This window comes from Lepidothrix coronata, unplaced genomic scaffold (genome assembly GCF_001604755.1).
Source record: "Lepidothrix coronata isolate B3197 unplaced genomic scaffold, Lepidothrix_coronata-1.0 Scaffold79, whole genome shotgun sequence".
Classification (NCBI taxonomy): domain Eukaryota; kingdom Metazoa; phylum Chordata; class Aves; order Passeriformes; family Pipridae; genus Lepidothrix; species Lepidothrix coronata.
This window is the reverse complement of record NW_016690259.1, coordinates 2,494,169-2,516,537: the sequence shown is the minus strand read 5'-3', so window position 1 is coordinate 2,516,537 and position 22,369 is coordinate 2,494,169. Positions and strand designations below refer to the sequence as shown.

The 22,369-nt window shown below is 35.6% G+C and overlaps 1 protein-coding gene across 5 annotated transcripts in view; it reads right to left on the bottom strand.

Moving 5' to 3' along the window:
• TTC29 (tetratricopeptide repeat domain 29) overlaps positions 1-22,369 on the bottom strand; it is a 237,561-nt gene that overhangs the window by 58,441 nt on the left and 156,751 nt on the right. For all 5 annotated transcript variants that reach the window (XM_017820132.1, XM_017820128.1, XM_017820130.1 and 2 more), the window contains 2 exons: positions 13,282-13,494; positions 8,501-8,586 (listed from right to left, as the gene is read on the bottom strand). In XM_017820132.1, coding sequence (XP_017675621.1) covers positions 8,501-8,586; positions 13,282-13,494 — 299 coding nt within the window. The remainder of the gene's footprint in view (positions 1-8,500; positions 8,587-13,281; positions 13,495-22,369) is intronic.

Sequence of the window (22,369 nt, the reverse complement as noted above, 5' to 3'; positions counted from 1 at the left end):
AACACTGTGCCTGCCAAGAGCTTTTATCAAGTATGTTATAACAACTAGTAATAAGTGTAAATAATAAATGGCTACGATCTTATGGGAAACGGTGGCAATACTAAACAATTTTTGGTGCTTGCTGATGGGAGTCTGCTAGTCTTGGAATTCCCTGGCTTCCCAGTAGAGTTTTGGCCTGACAATAAACAACAGTTTAATACTTTATCTAATCCCAGCCAGGAGGTAAGTTCAACAGCAAGCTTTTGCAGATGTTCACATCCAATAATCTATTCATAATTGATGAAACAGGGAGGTCAGATGTAATGGTTGCTACTATTCCAGCAACAAATAAATGGTTATTGACAAAACAAGGCAGTGTGGCGCTGAGTGCTGAGCAGTGACAAGCATGAAACAGTGCTGAGACAGAAGTAGTGATGTGAATACAGCCCTTCATCCTGAGAATTCCTCAATGTGATGTGTGGCACGAGGGCCACTCTGACACATAAGCAGATGGAGGTGACTTGTAAAGGAAAAATGAGATTCTGCAAGTACATAAGAGACAAAGGCAGAGCCGGAGAAAGGAACAAGGAGAAAGGGGTGGAGAAGATTGGAAATTTGGGTAAGTGCAATAATACGAATCGTTCAGAAATGTTTTTGTATAGCAGCACTGTGATCCAGATGTCTGGACTGCTTTTATCAGATTGTTGTGTCTACACGAATGTACCTGGCTGTCAGATCACTGTAGCCTGCTAAGACATTAATATCATACTATATGTATGTGCATGCTTAAATGCCCATTACTTCTTAGACAAAGCGCCAATAAATATTCTTTTTCATCCTCATTAATATCTTTAGTCCAGTGTTGAACAGATATTTTTAACTACACAAAGTTTTCCTAGCTAAAAGCAAACAAAAAAACTTTAAAAATTTGCAGAACACAATGGTAAAAACTGCAGAGATAAACTGGGAAAGCATAAAACCAATTTAAGTCAATTAAAAAACATCAGTTTTCTGCCAACCAATATGGAAGTTAAGGAAAAGTTCTCGTTCAGCTGAAAACCTTATATTCTTTAAGTTTTAACCCACATAATGCAGTAAAAGGATTAATAGACTGTTCTTATTGACTGAATAAAACTTGAGTCATTTACATGCAAATAGACACTTGAAATCTTTTGCATCCATTTCAGTGCTAAAAGATAGTATTTTTACAATGTTTACTGTGTAATATACTAGTATGAAAAACAGCAGAATGAAATGGTGGCCATTACTGCTATATTGTGTAGTCATAAAAAGATTTCAGACAGAAATATTTTAAATATTAATATTACTAAAATCATTTAAAGCACCAAGGAATGTGAAATCGATTTATTTAGAAGTACAATTTATTTCACACTTTGCTACCAATTCTTTTGATCAGCTCTGAAATAATACATAAGCTGAAAGCAAAACAGCAAAACAAATTGCTTCCAGCAAGGAGGCAGGAAGCTCTAGGTTTTACACTGGCACGCTTCAGTGTTTTAACTTCTCAGCTTATTTATCTATCAAAGGATGAATTTTAAATTCCTTAAGACCCAATGGCTGAATCAAGACCTATTCTCCAACCTAGCCATCGATGGTCCTGATCAAGCAAGGTTGTTATACATTTGCTTACACCGGAATATATGAGTTGTCCCCCTGAAGTCAATGAGAATAACTGAATTGAAATTTAAACATATATTTAATAAGTGAATTGCTGTAGCTTGAACTATGCCAATTTGAGAAACCAATCCAATTTTAAAAGCCTTACTTTACAGAATATTTTTTTTATAACCTGTTCATTAGAATTAACTATACAATGGAAAACAAAACCTCCCAGATTATGAATACATTTGCATTTAAGTACTGAATTTCCTGAATTTGTACAGCGTGGGTACAAATGTTTCGTTTCTCAAAACACATTAAGAGTCTGATTTCCGTAAGTATATTATCTAACGGAATTAGAAAACTTCTCATACAGTTTTTCAGCCATTTCCTACAGCCCTGGGTATAGTATGAGCAGTTTCCCTAATGGATATACACTAATGGACTGACAGCTCCTAAGATCTTGCACACCACTGTCTCTCAGATAACATAAGCTACAAACTTAGACATGCTGTAACTATGTCTTTCCCTCTATTATAAACAGCATTTAGGTGCTGAGATTTAGCACACCTAAGCTAGAAATCCAGTATATTCTAAAGTTCATACAGCTTTGTCTTTTTTATTTCTAGCCTGTGAGAATGAAATGAGTAGAAACTTCTCTATTGGCAGGTATTTAAAAAGAAAAAAAAAGAGGGGAAAAAAAGGAAAATAATGAAGCATATTTTATTAGCTACTCTAAAAAAAGTTTCAATAGAGTACATAGAAAATGCCTAAATCACATCTTTTAATTGACAGAAGACAGTTATTGGAGTTTTAGAGACCCCAGTTGGGGTAAGTGGACTAATTGTGACCTTGTTTCCCACAAATCAGAGTGTATAGCTGTGTTCACAATCTGGCTCCTACCTTGCCTGGGAAAACATAAGGAAGAGCCATCTGCACTGGCCATACCTGGCAGAGAATATGCAGGTTGTTCCATCCCAGCAACTTAATCAAAAAGGTAGGACCTGAGCGAAGGCTCCATGCCTTGGTGAAAATAGATGCAAAGATATTTTTATTCCCTTTTATTCCCTAAGGAATTTTTATGGCTTTGTCCTCAATGTTTCAACAAATTAGAGCTGAGCGAACCTCCAGTAAGGGACAATTACAATTTGCTTCTTTTGAGTTCAAACATAAGAGCTAGCAAGAGTTTCATGGAAATGATTCAGAGTCATACAAGTAATTCTCTTGATCTTGGAATATCTATTATTATGTAAATATACTTTTCCTGGTGCTACACTGCAGTCTCCTCCAGTTCTTTGCAAAGTCATATGGAAAGTATCTGTGCGTGCAAGTGCCTGTGTGTGTGTGTAAGGCAATAATAAAACTTGTCATTTTGTAGCAGATACCCTGAGTCAAAAATCTTACCAAAAAATAGAGTTTGAAGTTTGGGAAACCACATTTGATATGTTAAATAGCATGACTTCTAAATGCAGGATGTTTAATATATGTATTTTAAATGAGGCTGCATAAATCTTAGAAATATGCATAACCCCAGCAACTTTTGTACTGTTTTGGAACTAAAAACAAACAAAACAATGTCCTCCAGGCATAGCCCCCAAAACTGGAGTTTTAAATGTTTTGTCATCAACTTGTATGCACATTCCTGAGACCACTAGTGGTCAAATAATCCTAAATTCTGAAAAGGTGCTATAGATTTATCTAATGGATCATGCAGTCAGACCTGCAATTCACTGCAGTTGTCTTACTCTTTTGGGATGTATGAATGAGTAAATTGAAAATTGTCATGGATGAGATGGAAATCCACCCATTTATGGTGTTTGGCAGCCATTCCTATGGAACATGAGACTCCTGAAGAGTAAGGTTAATATCAACAAGTGCATTTATTTTCATTGTTTCTATGAGGAAACAAGAAAATGTGGTAATCTGATTTTTTTTATCAGGTGATAGATTGTTTATATATTTAATATTTTTTGTTTCTCCTGCTCCATAATTTTTTTATAACTTGACTACTGTAATTCTGCAACGGTACTGCATTTAAGATATCCTTGTGGTACATTTATCTTGACAAAAATCCAGTTTACTAAGGGAATTTATTCTGATGCCATTAACAAGCAAAATACAATCTAAACCACAGACTCAAAAGGAAAACAATACCATGTTTCAAGGCAAATGTAGTGGATGCCATAACATCAAGGTGCAAATCTTTGTATCGAAAGTAGCATTACTGCATCTCAGGGCTACTCAGAACATTTTCCCTGGGTTTTTTTTGGGGTTTTTTTTGCTTGGCTGGTTGGTTGTTTTCAAGAAAATGGTTAAGACAGGAAAAACATTATTTAAATTAAACCAACAGAAGAAATCCTTACTTCGCTAAGAGAATGTTAACCTTCGTATCCAAATAAAAACGTTAGATCTTTCTTTCACTTTAAGAATTAAGTGCTAAATTAACATCAAAAAAATTAGTTGAATGATCAGATATTCACCTCTTTCCTGAAGTTTCAGGTCTTCTTTATGATTCTCAATACAAATAATTTTTAGTTTCTTAATTCCTTCAGTATTTGAGTCAGTATATTTTGTCAGGACAAAGTTCACTCCCAATACTAACTTTCTCACATAATTTTGTTTATACTATCTTCACCAATGTCTAGCAGCAGTGGGACCCTTCAGAAACATGAAATTTAACCAGTTTCAGGATTGGTTCACACCTTTCTCTTTACATAATCCACTGTGAGTATTAACATCAATCAGAAGCACCTCCCTTCAAAGGTGACTCAGAGTTTTGTCTGGTTTTTCATTCCTCAGATATGAAAAACACTAAATTCTTGCATGAATACAGTCTTAAGAACAACTTAAAAATCACTTCAATGAAAGTGGAGCCTCTAGGAGGAATGAGGCTTTTCTTAAACTGGTAGGCCAAAATGTTTTTTCAAGCACATGATGCCATTTGCTAGGCTGAAAATGTTACACTTCCTTACTAATGGCTAAATATCACTTCGAGACGAATAAACGACAATCTGGCTAATTTAAAAGAAAGAAGTTTGAAATAATTTCCATTGAATAGTATCTTTTAATGTGTATTGTGAGTCTCTATTTGAGTGTTTCTTTTTCTGGTAACAGTAATGAAAGCTTAAACCTAAACTCGGTGACAGTAAACCCAGACAGTAAAACTAAACCCAGACAGACACGCTGACAAAAACACATCTTGAAGTTCAGCCTTCTAGTAAAGCACTAGAATAGTAAGCAAACCTCACAGGAATGATGCTCATTCTTCTCAACCACCTTCCACAACGTTTGGAAGAAAAGAGGATAACAGTCACTCTACCTTTTGGAGTTCTTTTACTTGCTAAGCTCCTCCTTGATTGACCAAATCCATACATATATACATACAAGCATAATCTATATAACTGGGTATAATAGATACAATTAGATAAAACATATTGTACATACTAAGTTCAGAATACCTGCACTCCAGCTACACTTATATTCTCTCTAGTTGCATGAGTTGAGACAAAATTTCCAGTTGTTTTGACACAGAATTTTTCAGAAATTAAGTTTATGGCCATAAATCACTTCTGATTACTTTAATAGGGTCATTTTGAATGTGAAGATGTCTTTGTAAGTTCATAAATTTTCTTGATAATTTTGTGCCTGTGGCTTGTATATCGTAATTCTGACAATTCATGCAGATAGCATTATGTCATAAATTACCACGTTTAGTTTGGCATGAATCTCAGGTACTCATGAACACTGCCTCCATTGTTTAAATATGTAATATATATGACACATGGGATTCAATATCCAAAATAAAGGAATACTTAGAAAAAAACTAACACTCAGATGAAGAATGAGGATTGGATTTTTCCTAATGATTTGGGATGCAATTCTAATTGGAAGAAAAAAAAAATCCATGATACCCTACACTTTGAAGCATTCTTGAAAGCCCAGTCTAAAAAAAACACATTCCAACATCAAGCATTGCATTATAATACCTTCTGCAAGATTTCTAATGACACAGAAGCATCTCACTTAATACTCAGCTTATATAATGAGTGTGAAGAAAAAACAAGAGTAACTTTTACTTTAAAATTAGCCTAGATGGGGAACTCTCCCTCACAAAATCTATAATGCTTAAGATAAAATCTATATAATGTGGACTATTAGTATTTTGTTGAAAAGCCATTAGGCTCGATTATAAAACAGATGATACAAAAAATATTATGAACATACCCCACTGCCATTGAACATAATTAGTTCTCAGGCTTTTAAACTTGCACACACTTATATTTTTACATCTGAGTGGCTCCACTGAAATCAATCATATATATCAAATAAAATTAAACTAATTTATACAGATTATACACCAAATCAAATCACGTTAGATTAAACACCGAGTGCCCAGAAAATAAAAAACCTCCTCTAACAAAACTAACCCATTTGATACAAAGTGACTGCATATTTTTTTTCATAGAATAGGCTGCAGCTTAATCATTTCAACCTTTAATTACTGCATCAGATAATGACTATTTTGAACATATGCTTCTCCGCTCTGCTAGAAGACATGAATGAAAGAGAAACAAGTTCATATGCATTCTACTGAGGGTGCATGTTGGGGGAGGGAGCAGCAGGCTAAAGAGCAAAGGGAACCAAGTGGCAACAATTGGAGGAAATGGTGTCTGTAACAGCTGCTCCTTTCAGATTCCCCTAGAAGGAGACTGCCTGAGGTGGACCACAGCACAAAAGGATAAAGAAGATGAAAACTGATGCAAAGCAGGGAAATAACTGCTGAGACCCCTGAGCCTACACCCGAATAGTCCCAAGCTGTGTGGCAAGACCTCTTTAGCATGCTACAGAAGCTGGTGATGAACTACATATTACCATGAGGCAAACTGGCTCCAAGCAGTATTGTCTGCATGTTATGTGTAATGATAACCAGTGCTCCTCTGGGAACAGGATGCAATGATTTCATCTCCGTAAGCATCTGAGCTCCCCTTGGAAACAGAGACCATTAAACTGAGAACAGAAGGGTAAATCTTAGGCGATGATTTCCAACTGGAGAGGGAAGACAACTTGTGCTCTACACTGCTGTCAACCACTGACACTTTATTGCTGTCTGTGTTGATCATAGGACAACAAGAAATAAAACTGTACCCCTTTCTCTAAGTCCCAGTGTATTTTCTGAATGAAAGTACTTGATAGGTTTCTTATGTAATATTATTGGAAATGCCGTCCTATTAGGAAATGCCACTATATTATTGACACAGAAAAGTATTGGTAGTTTCATTACTGTTAAAATAACATTTTACACTCTTAACATAATGTATCATTTGTTTTGTACTACAAAGACCTTCTTGCCCTTTTAACATAATTGCACATTGCTTTCCTTAACTGTCAGGGGAGTTTGTAGGACTAAAACCAATAGGTACAACCTATTATTTATATATTTTAAATTAATGGTAGTAAGTAGTATATTACAAAACTCAAGGTTTCAAAAGCTCCTTAAAAAAAAAAAAATTCCGCATACAACAAAAAGAAATAGAACTTGCAAATGATTGCTGTAACTTTTTGACAGGAGACATGGGGGAGCAATGAAGGGAAAGGAGTAGCAATAAAATGTAGACACAATTGATCCTGAGGAAATAATACCAGGACACCTAATATTTTTGACACTTTCAAGGGTAGTTTGATCCTTTGTATATCCAGGAGACTGTGCAGTCCTGTTCATTAATTAGTTTCTCTTGTGATGGAGAGATCAAGCATGTATGCAGGCTTCTCTATTTAGCACATTTGCTTATCTTCATAATTCAAACACTGTATTGCGACTCTCAGAAAATTAACAGAAAAGTTGTTCAGGCAAGAATGCCAACACACCTGTCAGGCAAAAAACAGTAGCAGATAAACTGCAGTACAAAAAATTCTAGTCTAACCTATCATACTGTATTCCTGGGAGAGATAAAATATCACATTCTCATTGGTGTTGCAACTATTGTATTGAAACGTATGCTGAACTCATTCTGTGATTTCTAGTGGTCTATTTCTGAAAAAAAAATAAACCATCGTAACAAATACCCACAATGAATGATCTCCATAAATCATGCTCACTAATAGAACACTGAGTCACTCTGCAGTTAAAGGAACAAATAGAAATAATAATTATCCAGCTGATTAATTGCAATAATCAAGGACAAAATATTCAAACAAATTAAATATCCACAGAATATTTCTAAGAGGATCATGGAGGAGTGTGACGTCTCTGATGGCTGGCACAAACAAATCAAGTTGCTGTTTATCTTTCCTCTCACACTGAATCTATGAGGAATTAGAGAAACCCTCCTTCCAGACAAGAATTCCACATGTAGAACTCTCATTGTCTTAGAATTGTTAAGGCTCAAGGGAAACAAGAGAACAGTAGTTTGAACTCAAGTATCAACAAAAGGTATTGCATCATCATTACAGCTTTTCATACCAAAAGCAATTCATACTTCTTCTAAATGCCTGATGTTCTGACAAACTCAACATGTGAATCGATGCATTTTTCATTGTTGCTCAGAAATATACTGTATCAAACTAATCTGCAAAAAAAAAGGTGTTTTTACAAAACCCTAACTAAATAAAAACTGGTTTTTATATGCATATATACAGGAAAAGGAAAGCCAGTCACATATAACCTGAATTGCCAATTTATATTATTTCTACAGATCCAAGTATGAAAACCTGGACTCCATCAGTTCTGGAATTTACTGGAATCAGAAGTGCTTAAGCCACATGGATCCCTGCCTACAGAACTTGATATAAAAGGTCTGTGAGCCAAGTCTCTCCAAGTCTTTTCCACTCTCCAAATGCCTAAGATGCCAAGGAGGCAGAGAAAGGCACTGAGAAAGCTAAAGCAACTTTAAAATAAACTTACTGATAATGCTGTCTGTTGTTCTCCAGAAAAATGATATGCCAAACTTAAGCAATATGCAGCTTCTCCTTCCATCTTCACATTACCTGCTAAAGAAAGGATTAAAGTTACAGTTACCAACATAAGCTGAACTAAATGACATGAGTGCAGACAGTTCTTGCAGGTTCTTATATACTATACAGATGCTAAAATACTGTAGTGAATTTTTCCTTCTCCTTACTCCTGCCATTTATCTCTATCCAAAAATATCCAGTGGTAATTAAAAAGAGACAGAGTTCAACAAGAAGGTTCAGCAAAGTCAGAGAAAATATCTTTCATTAAAGAAGTAAAATCTAATTAACATGCTGTAATGTTCTCTGTCACTGAGTGTTTAATAAGAGTCCTAGTGTCTTCACTTTAGAAAATCACTCAAAATAAAAAGTAGCTACAGATATGTAATACACCCCAATAAATAAACACAAAATACACGTTGATCCATACACTTTGCTAACGTGAACCTTAGTGAAACACCATGAGAGAAACATCAGCAGACCAGTTTCATCTCTCTTCTTCGCATGGCTATTTTACAAGCTAATGTAGGCTAAAATAGCTAAAAAATAGGCAGGTTCTTCTTGCAAGCAGTAGTTATACAAAATTCTGCACAGGCAGTCGCTAACTGAGGTACGTCACACTTTTCCATGCCAGGTTTTGTTTCACTGATACTGAACTAACAAACTGCTTGTTGGTCTTTTTTAGCTATTCTAGCCTCAATTGAAAAACATCAATTCAACACTGAAATAAATATACATTAATTATAGAAGTTCTTACTATATCACACTATATTCAGAATTTTCCCTCCAGAACATAAGCATCCATTAAAAAAACTTGTAGATAAAATTACATTAAAAATAGCCAAAAATCTTTCTTTTGCTCAATATCAGTCTACTTCATTGAACACATTGAACAGTGAAAAATCAACCTGAAGCATAACTGCATATCAGGGTAGTTTGTAAAATGCATAAATTAATATAGTTGCAATGAAAAGGGAGATTACCTGCTTACAATTGTCAGACTAATTCTTTCTGTCCAAACACATAGAAGCCTACATCTAGTTCTGGAACTCTCTGACTGATAGCAATTGCTGAGGCCATAGCAGTGCTCTATCTGTACTTAATAAGTTACTTAAAATTATTAAAAGCCTGTAAATCAAAAAACTCATTTTTTCCCCCCAATATTCAATATCCCTTAAAAGGCTTAATAAGGCCAAAGGGCACAAAAATGCAGTTTTACAGAAGAATAATGTTCAAAGTTGCTAGGGATGTAAAAAACTTTCTTCCTCGCTCAGGAATAGTTTGAGAGTCTGAAGTGGGTAATATCTAATTCTATTTCACAAAATACATAACCACAGACAATGGTCCAGAAGGACAGAATGGACATTAGAGATGGCATCTCGTACCCAGTATGGCTCTGGAATGAGAACTGGAGAACTCCTCAGAAAGAAGTTCTAAAATTTAGAGAAAAACAGCAACTATACTGTGCACAGTGATATTTAATACATGTCTTACGAACTATTGAAAATGCTTGAGTTGAAGTAATGGCACTGGAACATCTGCCTGGTCAAAGTAAGTTGTGGAAGACATCAGATCCATTTTGACAATCTCTTAATTTCTGGCAGTTTTCACTAGCAATAAGAAGTTGTTGATGGGAAGTTTCATCAACAATTCTTACAGCTACTAGAGTAAATATTAGCAGCAGCAGTTTTACTCCAACTGTGATTTAAGCATGTATTAGACACAACAGCTATAGAAAAAGCTAAAAGCTTGTACTTGATCAACAGATGCAGCTGAAAGAAATAGAGAAGTTATTGGGTATGCGTATCCTTCTTCAGCTGCTTGACTGTATTGGCATTCTCAGTATTTGGGTACATTCTCCCAAGAGAAAAGTTCTAAAGAGGCAACTAACAAACCAGATCTACTAAAATGTACATAAACCAAAAATAGATTATTTAGTGATTTAACTAAAAGAAAAAACCAGCCAAATACAATCATATAGTTCACAAATTAAACATTCAGTGTGGAAAGAATTGAATCCTTGCCCCCCAAGTCCTGTTCAGTTTATTTCCCCAAAATTACAACAGAAAAGCATTTACATTTCAAATGGTGTTTTAAAATATTATCCTTCATGAGATAAGGTAAGATGAGAAATTTTGGTTCTTCAGAGTTACTGAAGTCAAAGACTATAGAATAAAATCCCCTGAAACAGAAATAATTTACTACCACTTTTAAAAATAATAAACAGCAAAATTCACACAGGATTAGATGCCCAAAAGCTTTTTCATTTTTTCCAGCTTGTTCCATTTTATCCAAGAGTATCTATAGGCCTAATAAAGGTATTTGTTTTTATTTCTTTGTTTCACTGAATACATTTTATACTTTTCTATGGAATGCTATGTTATACTATCTACCTTTATGGTCACATATTCATTTGTGGCAAAGCTTATTTTAAAATTTGGAAAATATTTTAAATTTTTTTGGCCCTTTTTGATATTTTAATTCTATCTATCCCAACTATTACTCAAAGACTCAGAAACAGATTAATGTTGGGCATACATTATTAAATTAAAAAATGTATCTAATGTATCTGGTTATAAATATTGAATTAATATTATATATTAATTGTACGTGCAATTCATATGCAAAATATGCCCCTTAAGGAATACCATGAAAGGCTCTTGAATTGCTGTGCATGGAAAAAGGTTACTATTGGAAAACTGCTATCTTACTTCTGAGAAGCCCTCCAATAATCATATAGGAAAATCATCCAGAAAAAGTAATTCTGTAGAAGTGGACCATTAACAGTATCTTTCGAGAAACAAGCATTATTAAGCTTCCCCCCCAAAAAATCAGGAAAAATATGTGTGTTTTCATTAAGTCAACTGGCAAGATTTGCTTTCTTTTTTCCATCCCTCTCATACGTAAAAAATGCTCCAGAGCACAGTATTTCTAGCTGATCAGCATCTCACAATACATGTAGCATGCAAATGCTATTCTAATTCCCCCAATCCTAAACCTATCCACACAAAATGGGCAAAGCTTCCTAGAGCCATTACTTAGAACAAGACAGGGATCAGGAGTAGTCACAGCGGATTTCAAACAGGAAATTTGTGCTTCACCAACCTGATGGCTTTCTATGATAAGATGAAAGGCTTGATGGATGAAGGTAAAAGAGTGGATATTTTTATCTCAATTTTAGCAAGGCTTCTGACACCGTCTCCCATAACATCTTCATATGGGTTCTGATGAAGGATCACTTAGATAAACAGACAGGGAGGTAAACTGAAAGTAGAGGAGCTGCTGGCCTTTAACAGGGTGTAAGCAGCAGCATGAAGTCTAGTGGAAGGCCAGTCACTAGTGGAGTACTCAGGGATCAATATTGGTACCAATACTGACTAGTATCTTCATTAATTACCCAGATTGGGGTGACCAGGTGCATCCTCAGCATGTTGTGGACAATACAAAACTGGGGAGGAAGGGTTGATCCAGAAGGCAGGTGGTTGTGCTGCCATTCAGAGGGACTTTGGCAGCCTTACGAAGTTCAGGAAAGGGAAATGCACAGTCCTGCACCTGGGGCAGGACGACCCCAGGCACCAGCTCAGGCTGTGAGCTGACCGGGTGGAAAGGACCTCGGCAGAGAAGGACATGGTTTCCCAGTGGACAGCAAGTCCACGAGGCAGCAATGCCCGTTCATGGCAGAACTGACCAATGGGATCCCAGGCTGCATTAGGCAAAGCATTTCAAGCAGGTTATGGAGGGGGTGATCCTTTGCCACTACTCAGCAAGGGTGTGCTGACCCCAGGAGTGCTGTGTCCCATTCTGGGCCCCCCAGAACAAGAGAGAGAGGGGGGCCCAGAGTGGACATAGCGGAGTGAGTTCAGCAAAGGGCTGCAGAGATGACTGAGGGACTGGGAGCATCTCTCCTAGGAGGAGTGGCTGAGGGAACTGGAACTGTTGAGACCACAGGAGAGAAGGCTCAGGGGTGATCTTATCAGTACCTCTTTGGCATAAGCAAAGCAGAGGAAAGCAGGCTCTTCTCTGTGGTGCTCAGTGACAGGGCAAGAAGCAAAAGGCACAAAATGGAATTCTATCTGAACTCAACAAAACACTATGTAACTGCGAGGGTGTTTGAACAGTGGAAAGTGTTTCCCAGAGTGGTTATGGAGGCTCCAGCTGTGGAAATACTAAAATCTTGACTTGATCTAGTCCTGGGCAGACTGCTCTAGCCAGCCTGATGCTTTCCAGAGGTCTCTCTTCCTACCTCCGCTATTTTCAGATTCTCTAGTTTGTTACTTCTGGTTTCAGAGTATTTATGTATATTAAGATATTCAGAAGAAGAAAACTGGTGTTTTGCAAGTACTAAATAACTATGTAGAGAGAAAAGGTCATTTTCTGGCAGATAATATCACTCAAAAATTGCCAAATCAACAGTGACTAGCCAATCAAAATCAGTGACCTAAGCTTCCATCAGTGACCTCACTTTCTGATTATGGGTTCACAGTTTTACATTATTATTCCCACAAGATTGTCAGGTTTGTTTAGAGATAAAGCTTTGAGGAATCTAAAAGTTTCTTTGCTGTCAGCAGGAAGGCATTTCTGCCTTCGTGAGATCTGCAAGTGTATTGATAGCATTTGTCTTTGAATTTCACAGGAAATAATCACCCAAACACTTTACAATTTCTACTTTACTCTTGGGAACATCATGACATTCACAGAGAATAAAGGGATGGGAAAGCATTATTTTCCACCTACCTTCTTTTGCCATCTTTAAAGCTTTTATTAGTGTTTTGATGGCCTCTTGGTGTTCTTTATTTTCTAGCATTTTGTCTGCTAGTAATGTATAAATTCTCCAGAGATGCTCACATGCCAGTAAATTGTAAGTATGGCCTGTCTCATCCGTCCATGATGATCCCTCTGTTAGCTGATAAAATGCTTCATAATGCTCAGCAGCTTCCATGACATGACCTGAAAAACGTCATTCATAATTAAAATCAGTTCAATCAACAAAAAAATTTAAAAGTCAGTAGATTATAATAATTTTATGCAGCCAAACATTTCACAGCTTTTTCAAGAATCTTCAGTATGTAACTCACAGATCACTGGAAAAAATTGCCAAATCTCACAGTGGCCAGTAATGCTAAAATTACAGTTTATCACATTTTAAATGATCTTTCCTTTGTAGATTCACAATGTTAAAGGGGTGTGATCCCAAGGATGCAAAGTCAGGATTTTCTAGAAAGTAAATTTATTCTATATTCATGAATATAGCCTTTGTTGTTCTCGTATATTAAAATTACATCTATGCATAAATAATCACAATTGAAACCGTTCCTTAAGTTTCTTTTTCCATAATGAAAACCTGTGCTGAAAGATTTGAAATGTGGAGGATAAAGGTACCAAAACTGTGGGGAAAAAAAAAAATATCTTTATTCAAATAAATTAATTGATGAAAAAAGAATTATTATGGAAAGTAATTTATTCAACAATTATTACCAGGCCAGCTCTGGTGAGTTTATCTAGTAGATTTACTGCAAGAGCATTAACCATTGATAAATTAATTATTGAGCCTGAAGTAATATACTTCAAGGTCTTCAATAAGTTACTCAAATATCTTTAAGGCAAAGAAAAGTTTGACGATAGAGTTCATTCATTTTAACGTGCAAGTAGTTTTCCTTCTACCTTCATTTAGATTTATCTCTGTGCATACAATTCAGTCGAGAAGCTTTCTATGTTTTCTGGACAATGGACATTCAAAGAATGGAAAGAACATGTTCTTCATACATAATGGGTACAGAAAAACTGCTGTGAAGCAGGTGAGACCATTTACATTGAAAATAATTAAAACCCCCCACATTCTGGTCACAGTACCTTGTTTAAAAGAGAATACTCTACAGCAGGGAGAACTGGTGAATGTGACCCTGCCTTCATGAGTTTGTGTGTGTGTGATGGAGGAATCTTGTTCCATAGATCATTAATACTATCAAATGCTATTTCTATTAAAAGCTGGAACAAAGCATAAACTAAGCTCATTTAGATGTGTTTGTAGCTTACACCTCTTCTGAAACATGCTTCATAAGGAACTATTACTGTTTTGCAGGGGTTTTTTTACAGTGCTGCATTCAAATTGCAAAAAGAACCAGGGTGGAGAAAAGTTGTTTCCCAGCTGTAGGAAAGGAAGGGAGAAAAGCATGGAGAAGGATCTTCTTTAAGCATTCCTAGAGAAAATGAAGCTAGTTCCCCAGGCCTCTAGCTAACCTAAAGGCAGCAGAACAGCTATGACAGATTTCTCTTATTAACTCAATTTAGATTTGTCTTTTGCATATGTTACCCCTTTATAACCATGCTTTCAACTCTGCAATATAAAACATAACTCATCTTTATTAGAATTAAATTTATTTTCATATTAAGCTTCTCTGGTGATTAAAATGAGTTCAACTAAAACTGACAAGCAGAAGAAACTTCTCTTTCAACGAGGCAACGAATCAAACGAGTTTCACAGGCAAATTATGTTAAGGCTGTACAACTCGTGATTCACGTAAGAGTCCCAGAGGACACAACAAGTGCTGAAGAGTGAAGTGCCAGGTGAAAGGGGACCCAGCAGGCTTTATTCAGTTCTGCTCTAGCTAGGGACAGGTATGGGACAGGTGGTCAAAACCACTGGGAAAACAGGAGAAGATCTATACATTCTTTCCAAAATATCACATACTTGACATCAGACTGAACAAATAGAAATGCGAAGGGAAATTATCACAACCAGGAGAAACGGTTTAGGGACTCACTGACAGTACATGTAACAGGAAATAGAGATATAGACTTGCTAAAGCCAGATAAAAACTCCTGTCCATTCTTAAGAGGCTTCCGATTGAATCTGAGTTTCTGCCTATCCAGTCCAGCTAACTCCTTAAGGAACCATCAACTCGAAATTCCAGTTATCCAAGTTGGTAAATGCAGATTTAAGATACTGATTGAAGAAGCTGGTTTTGGCTTTGTCACAAATGATGGAAAGTTGAGTTGAAATTTAACATTAGTAGCTAGATCTAGTACATTGTTCACTTGTATAGTCACAAGCACATACATGCTCCTACTTGAAATTCTTCCCGAAGTTCACTAATGAATTGTTTGTTCTTTTGAAAGGATATTTTCCTACATGTCAGTGATCTGGATCCACTACATGTGTATGGATTCTTTAGAATAATAGAATTCAATTCACGTGTTACTCAAAAACTCTTAGCATGAATGGGAGGCAGCAAACAAATGAGTGATATCACCTGGATGTCTAATCTGAAGTTGAACAAAGTATCTGAGTTTCTCCTAAAACTCTGTAATATAATCTCTTAATGGGACACACCATTTAGGTAAATAATACTTGCAACCTTAAGAATTATTGTTTAAATTGTTAGAACTATCAGATATGGCAGATCTTTCCCATGCTTTCTCACTCGCAGTATCTCCTGAGAAAGTCCCCGTCAGACTGAAAAAAAAAAAAAAACAACCAAAAAATCGAACTCACACAAGAGTTGACCAAACCATAAGAGCTGTGACCTGACATTCTTTTTGCCAGGTCTCAGTGAAACCTCTGTGGAAACAATCCATCTACACCAAGCTTCAAAATACAAAAGCAATATAGTCTTTTCGGTAATAGTCAAATGGACCTATAATACATTTGGCTTCACTCAATTACCATGATTATGAAGTAAAAAGTAAAACAATCTGCCTGCAGAAATACCAAAAACAAAATGCTGAGCCAAAAGCCAAAACACTTGCTAGTTCCCTAAACAAGGAAGAGATGGAATTACTGACCTGAAAGGCCTTATGTGGTTACAAATTTGCTTACTGAAGACTCTTTTTAATAAAAATTCTCACATTCATGGACAGTAAAACATTTTAGACTTTGGAATTCCATGAAAATAATCTGAAATCCCTTGTTGCCATTGGTAAATGACATATCAGCCTATTTCTTTAATCCGTAATATTTATGTGAAACTCAAATGTTGTGGGAAAACAATCTTTTCAGGGGGATGACATATTTATTCCCTGTCATGAGTCAGTTCAGCTGGAATTGATCTGGCCTGTGCAATCCACTTTTTAAACACTGAACTACTGCAACTGCTGGCATACATATGCAGACATATGTAGATGCTGCCTGAAAATCTTGAAAAACATTAGAAGAAACTAATAAGCCAATTGCAGAACATTTCTGAGTGTAAGAGCATTTTTATCTCACTTGAACAGTGACAAGGCAGAGTTTTAAATTACTTTTATTATCAACTGAAAAAAAAAACAAAGGAGAAAAAAAAGAAAAATGAGAGGAAAAACAATGGAGCAGGAAAAATCACTTGAAACACTTTGCAGAAATGCATTTTTTTATCTCTAGTAATTCAAAGAGAAAATCCAGAAGGTGTTTCCAGGAAGTCTATATTTGAAATATCTATTTGCAAAATGTTACATCGAGCAGTAAAGCTATTTAAAGTTGGCAACATTAATAGCAATTGCGTGTTTCTTCTCACAGTGCCATGCAGAATTTAGCTCAGTGGATACTAAATGGAATTTGAGAATCTCTGATATATCTCCACCTTTCTTATAAAAGGAATCAAAAACCAGGAAGGTAACTCTTACAACATATGTACTACCACTACTAAAATTGTATAGTTTAATATAACTCAGGGCATAACAAAAGAAGCCCCATCAGCAATAGTTAATCTTAAATACGGGAGGCAAACATTGTCACAATATAATTTTGGGAGCAAAAAAATGGTTTTAAACAATTATATGAATGTAAGACATTACTCAGCTCCAACAGTCTCAAATTTTAGAAATTCCTTGTATTTTCATAGAAACTACATATATGTATGCACAAAGATTTGTGCTACAGTTTTCACTGAGCTGCTTCGAAGTAAAAAAATAAATCTATTCATTCAAGGAAAATAATTCTGTGTAATTTTGTAAATACTGAAGAGAAACGTTTTTATATTCTCTAAAACTTCCTTTATAATTCCCCTTCCTAAAACCCAATCCAAAAGTACACATTTGTTCTATCAAAATAGATATCAAACCAAAAGGGGTATATATGGAGACTACTATTTTGCCTTTTTTTTTTTTTTAAGTAGAAAGATTGACTAGATATTAACACAAATGGGTTTAAATGTGAAGCTGCCATAAAAGCAGGCACATAAATGTAATTCTCGCAGCCGCTATTTTGATGCACATTTTTGATTCCATGAATATTTTATGAAATGGCCCAAACTAAAGCCATATAACATTCCTGCATTACTGATGCTTGCGCCCGTAAGCTACAAACATTAGAGGCATGATTGAGTGCATTAAAATGAACTCATTCAGCAGTGCATTGATTACTTGAAGGGGAAAAAAAAAAAAAAAGTTACTCCCACTTAAGAAAACAGCACACAAATCTGAAGTTTTCAATACTGAAATTAAAGATGCTAATTTGAATAATATGATATTTAATAAATAAAGGCAGTGCAAAACTATCTAGAATTCCCTACATACAGTCCTAACTTTAATTAGGTGAGATGTTAATTAGGCCCACAGATTGCTTCCAGTGGCGTACAGGTAATTTAAAATGTCACAATCTGCAAAATGCAGTGACTGACCTGCTCTAGCTCCATGCCTCAGCAATACTGAGAGCACCTAATGATTTCCTTTGCTATCAGCTCATATATTTACCAATGAAAATACTGCTACAGAAACAATTGCCCAAGAAAAGTGACAGGCCTGTTAGGTACACTGCTTCAGCAGCACTACTATAAGCAGAAAGCACATTTAATTCTAAATTGGAAACAGTTGTTGAGGACTTCAGAAAATATTCCACTGTAGCTTAAAACAACAACCTAAAGGGACAATAAAGCTTTAAGCACATTATAGCATGTTTTAATCTAAAACTAGAACATCTTTTGCTGTCGGTTATTTCACTGTACAACGTGAACATAAAATCTGGTTGAAGCAGCAGCTAATAGTAACAAAACACCAAAAAGGTTATTATCGTTTGAAAAGATGTAGGCTTACATTTCAGTCTAACTGCTTGGACTACTTGTATTAATCTCAGTTCCTGTGTTCAATTATGACAATTACAGTAGCACTATTCCTGCTGAAATAGTTAAGAATCTGTCACAGTTTCCAGTGTGAGCCACTATCTACGGAGGTTGTTATAAGTCTACAACAAACGTGTATTCACAGGAATCACAAAGCAAGGCTCTTATTCAGTAAATAGTCGAACCACCTTGGACTACTGAGGTAAAATGAACTGCTCAGAAGTCACTGGAGCTGCTCTCAGATGCAATAACCTGACCGTATGTGCCAGCTGAAAAGCAACAAAAAAAATTGTGGAAGGGATTTAAGATAAAATTTGTGGTTCCATAACTCTACAAGATCCCTCTAGAACACAACCAATCATCAGACAATAATCAAAGCGAGTATTAAGATAATGGATAAAAATTTATATGAATTTAATTTACAGGAGCTGATAATATTTTTTTCAGAAAGATTCTACAGGAAGTTTTAGCAAAATGACACAAGAAGTTCATAAGAATATTGTAATGGCCATTTCCCCAGTTTGACAATACAACAGTAGATCTCACCTGGAGTCTAAGCTGCCTAAGGCCAACTGAGAGCATGCCTGAGAAGCAGAAGCCTTGAGGACACAAAAGAGAAAGAAAGAGATAAAAGGAAAGTTGAACATTACACAACCTGAGATATGGCATTGGTGGACTGAGACTGCAGTGCAAAAAGATAGTATTTTATCTTCCATTGTCTGGGTCAAGAACTACTGGGCTAATTCTCAGTATTGCAATTTAGAGGATGATACATTATTTCTGCTCACATTACTTATATAAGTATGTGTTGCTTGAAACAAAAAAATTAACTACAGTAATCCAATAAACATTAGAGCATATAAAGTCTTGTCCTCTGAGGACCTAAATTACTTTCCTTAAAGCTCAAATACTCAAAATATACCTATACAAACCTAGAGGGCAGTGTAGACTGTAGCACCCAGAGTAGGACACTCCACAGTATGCTATAACACTCCACCAACACACTATAATATTAAATGTGTTCTAAAAAGGGGTTGCTTAAAGGGCTCTCTAACAGATATATCGGAACTTGGGGGTAATGCTGGTTTCTCTGGTTGTTTGCCTGCCTGCTCTCTAATCCCTTCCCCTTCTGCTGCCAGCACTACTGAACTGCAAAGAAGGAAGGTTTTCCCACAGGCAGCTGAAATGACAGCTGCTCAGGGGATAGTGTACTGTGGACCAGCAAGACAAAAAAAACAACAACAAAACAAAAACAACCTGACAATTGAACAGATCCCATATGAAAATTCCACTTACTTGTCTGTCTTACATTCATATTCAAATGAAAGAACACACAAAATTCTGCTTTACAATTAAAATTCCTTTATCTTCTTAGGTTAACATATTTGTCAGATGCCTTCTTCTGATTTGATTATATATAAATAAACACTTTTTGATATATATAAATTTTCATTTAGAGGACGAGATTGCAAACAATGTTGAACATCAGCTGAATGACAACACACCCATTTTAGACAGAATGGAATTCTTGCTTCATGATAACATTCAAGCCTTCTTTCATGTTTGCAAAGCATCAAAGTGTTTTCAATATGCAAAGGCTACCTAAGATGCAAAATGTATTCAGGAAGCTCACATTATAAGGCTCCAGGCTCTGGATAAGAGCAGGCCCACACTCAGTGGGACGCTCACATTTCAGGTTTCACAAATATTTCAATGTCTGTAGGTGGATATCTAAATGCAGAGAGGGAAGGGAGCTGAGAACTCAATGATGAATGGCACATACTTTGCAGTTCTGTTTTTCAGGGCTTGAGAGTTTTTTAAGTTCAACAGAACTAAATGAAAACAAGTTATATTACTATTTAATCTCAATAATTAATATGATCATTACCTTTTAAACACAGTGTCACTGGAGCAGATTAGTTTCACTAAATTATTTTTTTTTGCTAACTCATGTCAAATACTTGCCTCAGCTTATTTTTTTTTATTTGCAGTAATTACATTTTATTCAGATTCCACCTAATTTCCCTTACTTTTCATAGCTTCCAATAACAAATTTAATATCAGATGCAATGCTCCAGCACTGGAGCTGTTCTGTTGTGCAGATGATTTTCTTCAGAAGCATCTTTGAGTAGCAGGCTGGACTAATGACCTGCTAAGGTCCCAACCAACCTAAATGATCCTCTGAAGAGTAAGGTATATTTTTATTAACAGCTTTATATTTGTTTTACCTGTGACTTCTAGAGATTATTGGTAATGGCTGAGCACATGCAACCCCATCAGCTCTCAGTGACACTGGGAAGGCACCTCTGGAAACAGAAAATCTCCTTTATCAGTTACTAAAAGGAAACATTGCCTCCAGGAAAGTTTATGATGACAACTGCTGGTCCAGATACAGTTGTCCAAAACCTTGCAAAGCTTTGAAGCCAAGAAAAAAAAAGTCTGTTAGTGAGCGGGCAGCTTCATCTCAGTACTAGTCATTAACCAGTAAATAATTAAAACACCCTGGAAAAGACAGGTAAAATACAAGCAGCAATGTCAGTAATAGACATGAAAGAGAAGGGAAAAAGAATTTAAAAAAGCAAAGAAATAATTCATTTGAAGTTTTAATAAAGTTTCATTTGCAGTCTTGTTTAAAGATATATCAGACTTTAGGGATGTAACCTAATTACATTTTTATTCTAAGTTCTATTCAAAGATCTTGGACTTTGAATCTTTAACACAGATCAAACATAGTATAATTTACTCATGGCTATCAATACTTTAAAAAGATCTCTTCATTAAATGTCACAGTCTTATGAACATGCACATGAAGCCAACAGAGCAACATTTGATACCAAAAACATTTAGAGTATGATTCTTACAGAAGTGTCTACATAAACAATTAAATTGAGTGCTACACATTGTATTCAAGCATACATAGAATGTTTTTTCTAAAACATTTCTGATACAACACCTCTCCTAGTTCAATGTAAATAGCAATACTTTTTTATTAGTTTGGACTTAGTTGAAAATGAACTTTACAATCACCAAATACCTGAGAACAGAAACTAATTTAAGATCTTTTTCATATGTGAAAATTTTAATGAAAATGCAAATGACAGTTTCGAATTAGCACTGCTGTGAATATTTTGAAGACCTTATTACAAAGCAAGAATACAGACCTGTCCCCAGGTGTTATATCAGAACTGAAAGGCACTCTATTTGAAGAACTAGGCTAGGAAAGTGGCAGTGACAGTGAAAGGATTAAGAAAACTTACTTTTTCTGTAGTGTAAAGAACATTATTACTTCCCTGTGCTTAATAATAAACCTTGATCTAAATCAACTGAAGGAAAAGCATGAAGAAAGTATTTAATTTTCACTGAATTTATTTTCAGAAGTGAAAATAAGAATGCTACAGAATTCTCTTATTCAAAACATCTTCATTGCCTACCAATACCTTTTGAAAATTAGAATAAAAATAATTATATGAAGAATATTTTATTAACTCAACAGGCACACTTTCATAAGACTATATTAATTTGAGGTGAAAACATTCCTAATTTCTATAACAACAATTCAAGACAGTACCTGCTAGTTCAATAACAGTAACAACCCTGTTATTTACTGGGGAACCACCTTCTGCACTTGCAGGTGGATGAGTTCAATTATTTCATAAACCTTTTAAATCTGTCCTCCCCAAGAATCTGTTAGGATTTATGGCTGCTTCTGACTGCTACTGACTGACAGAGTAAAGCATTGTATCCAAAGACTTTATCTCCTAGCAAATTACTGCTTAAACTTTTTAAATTAT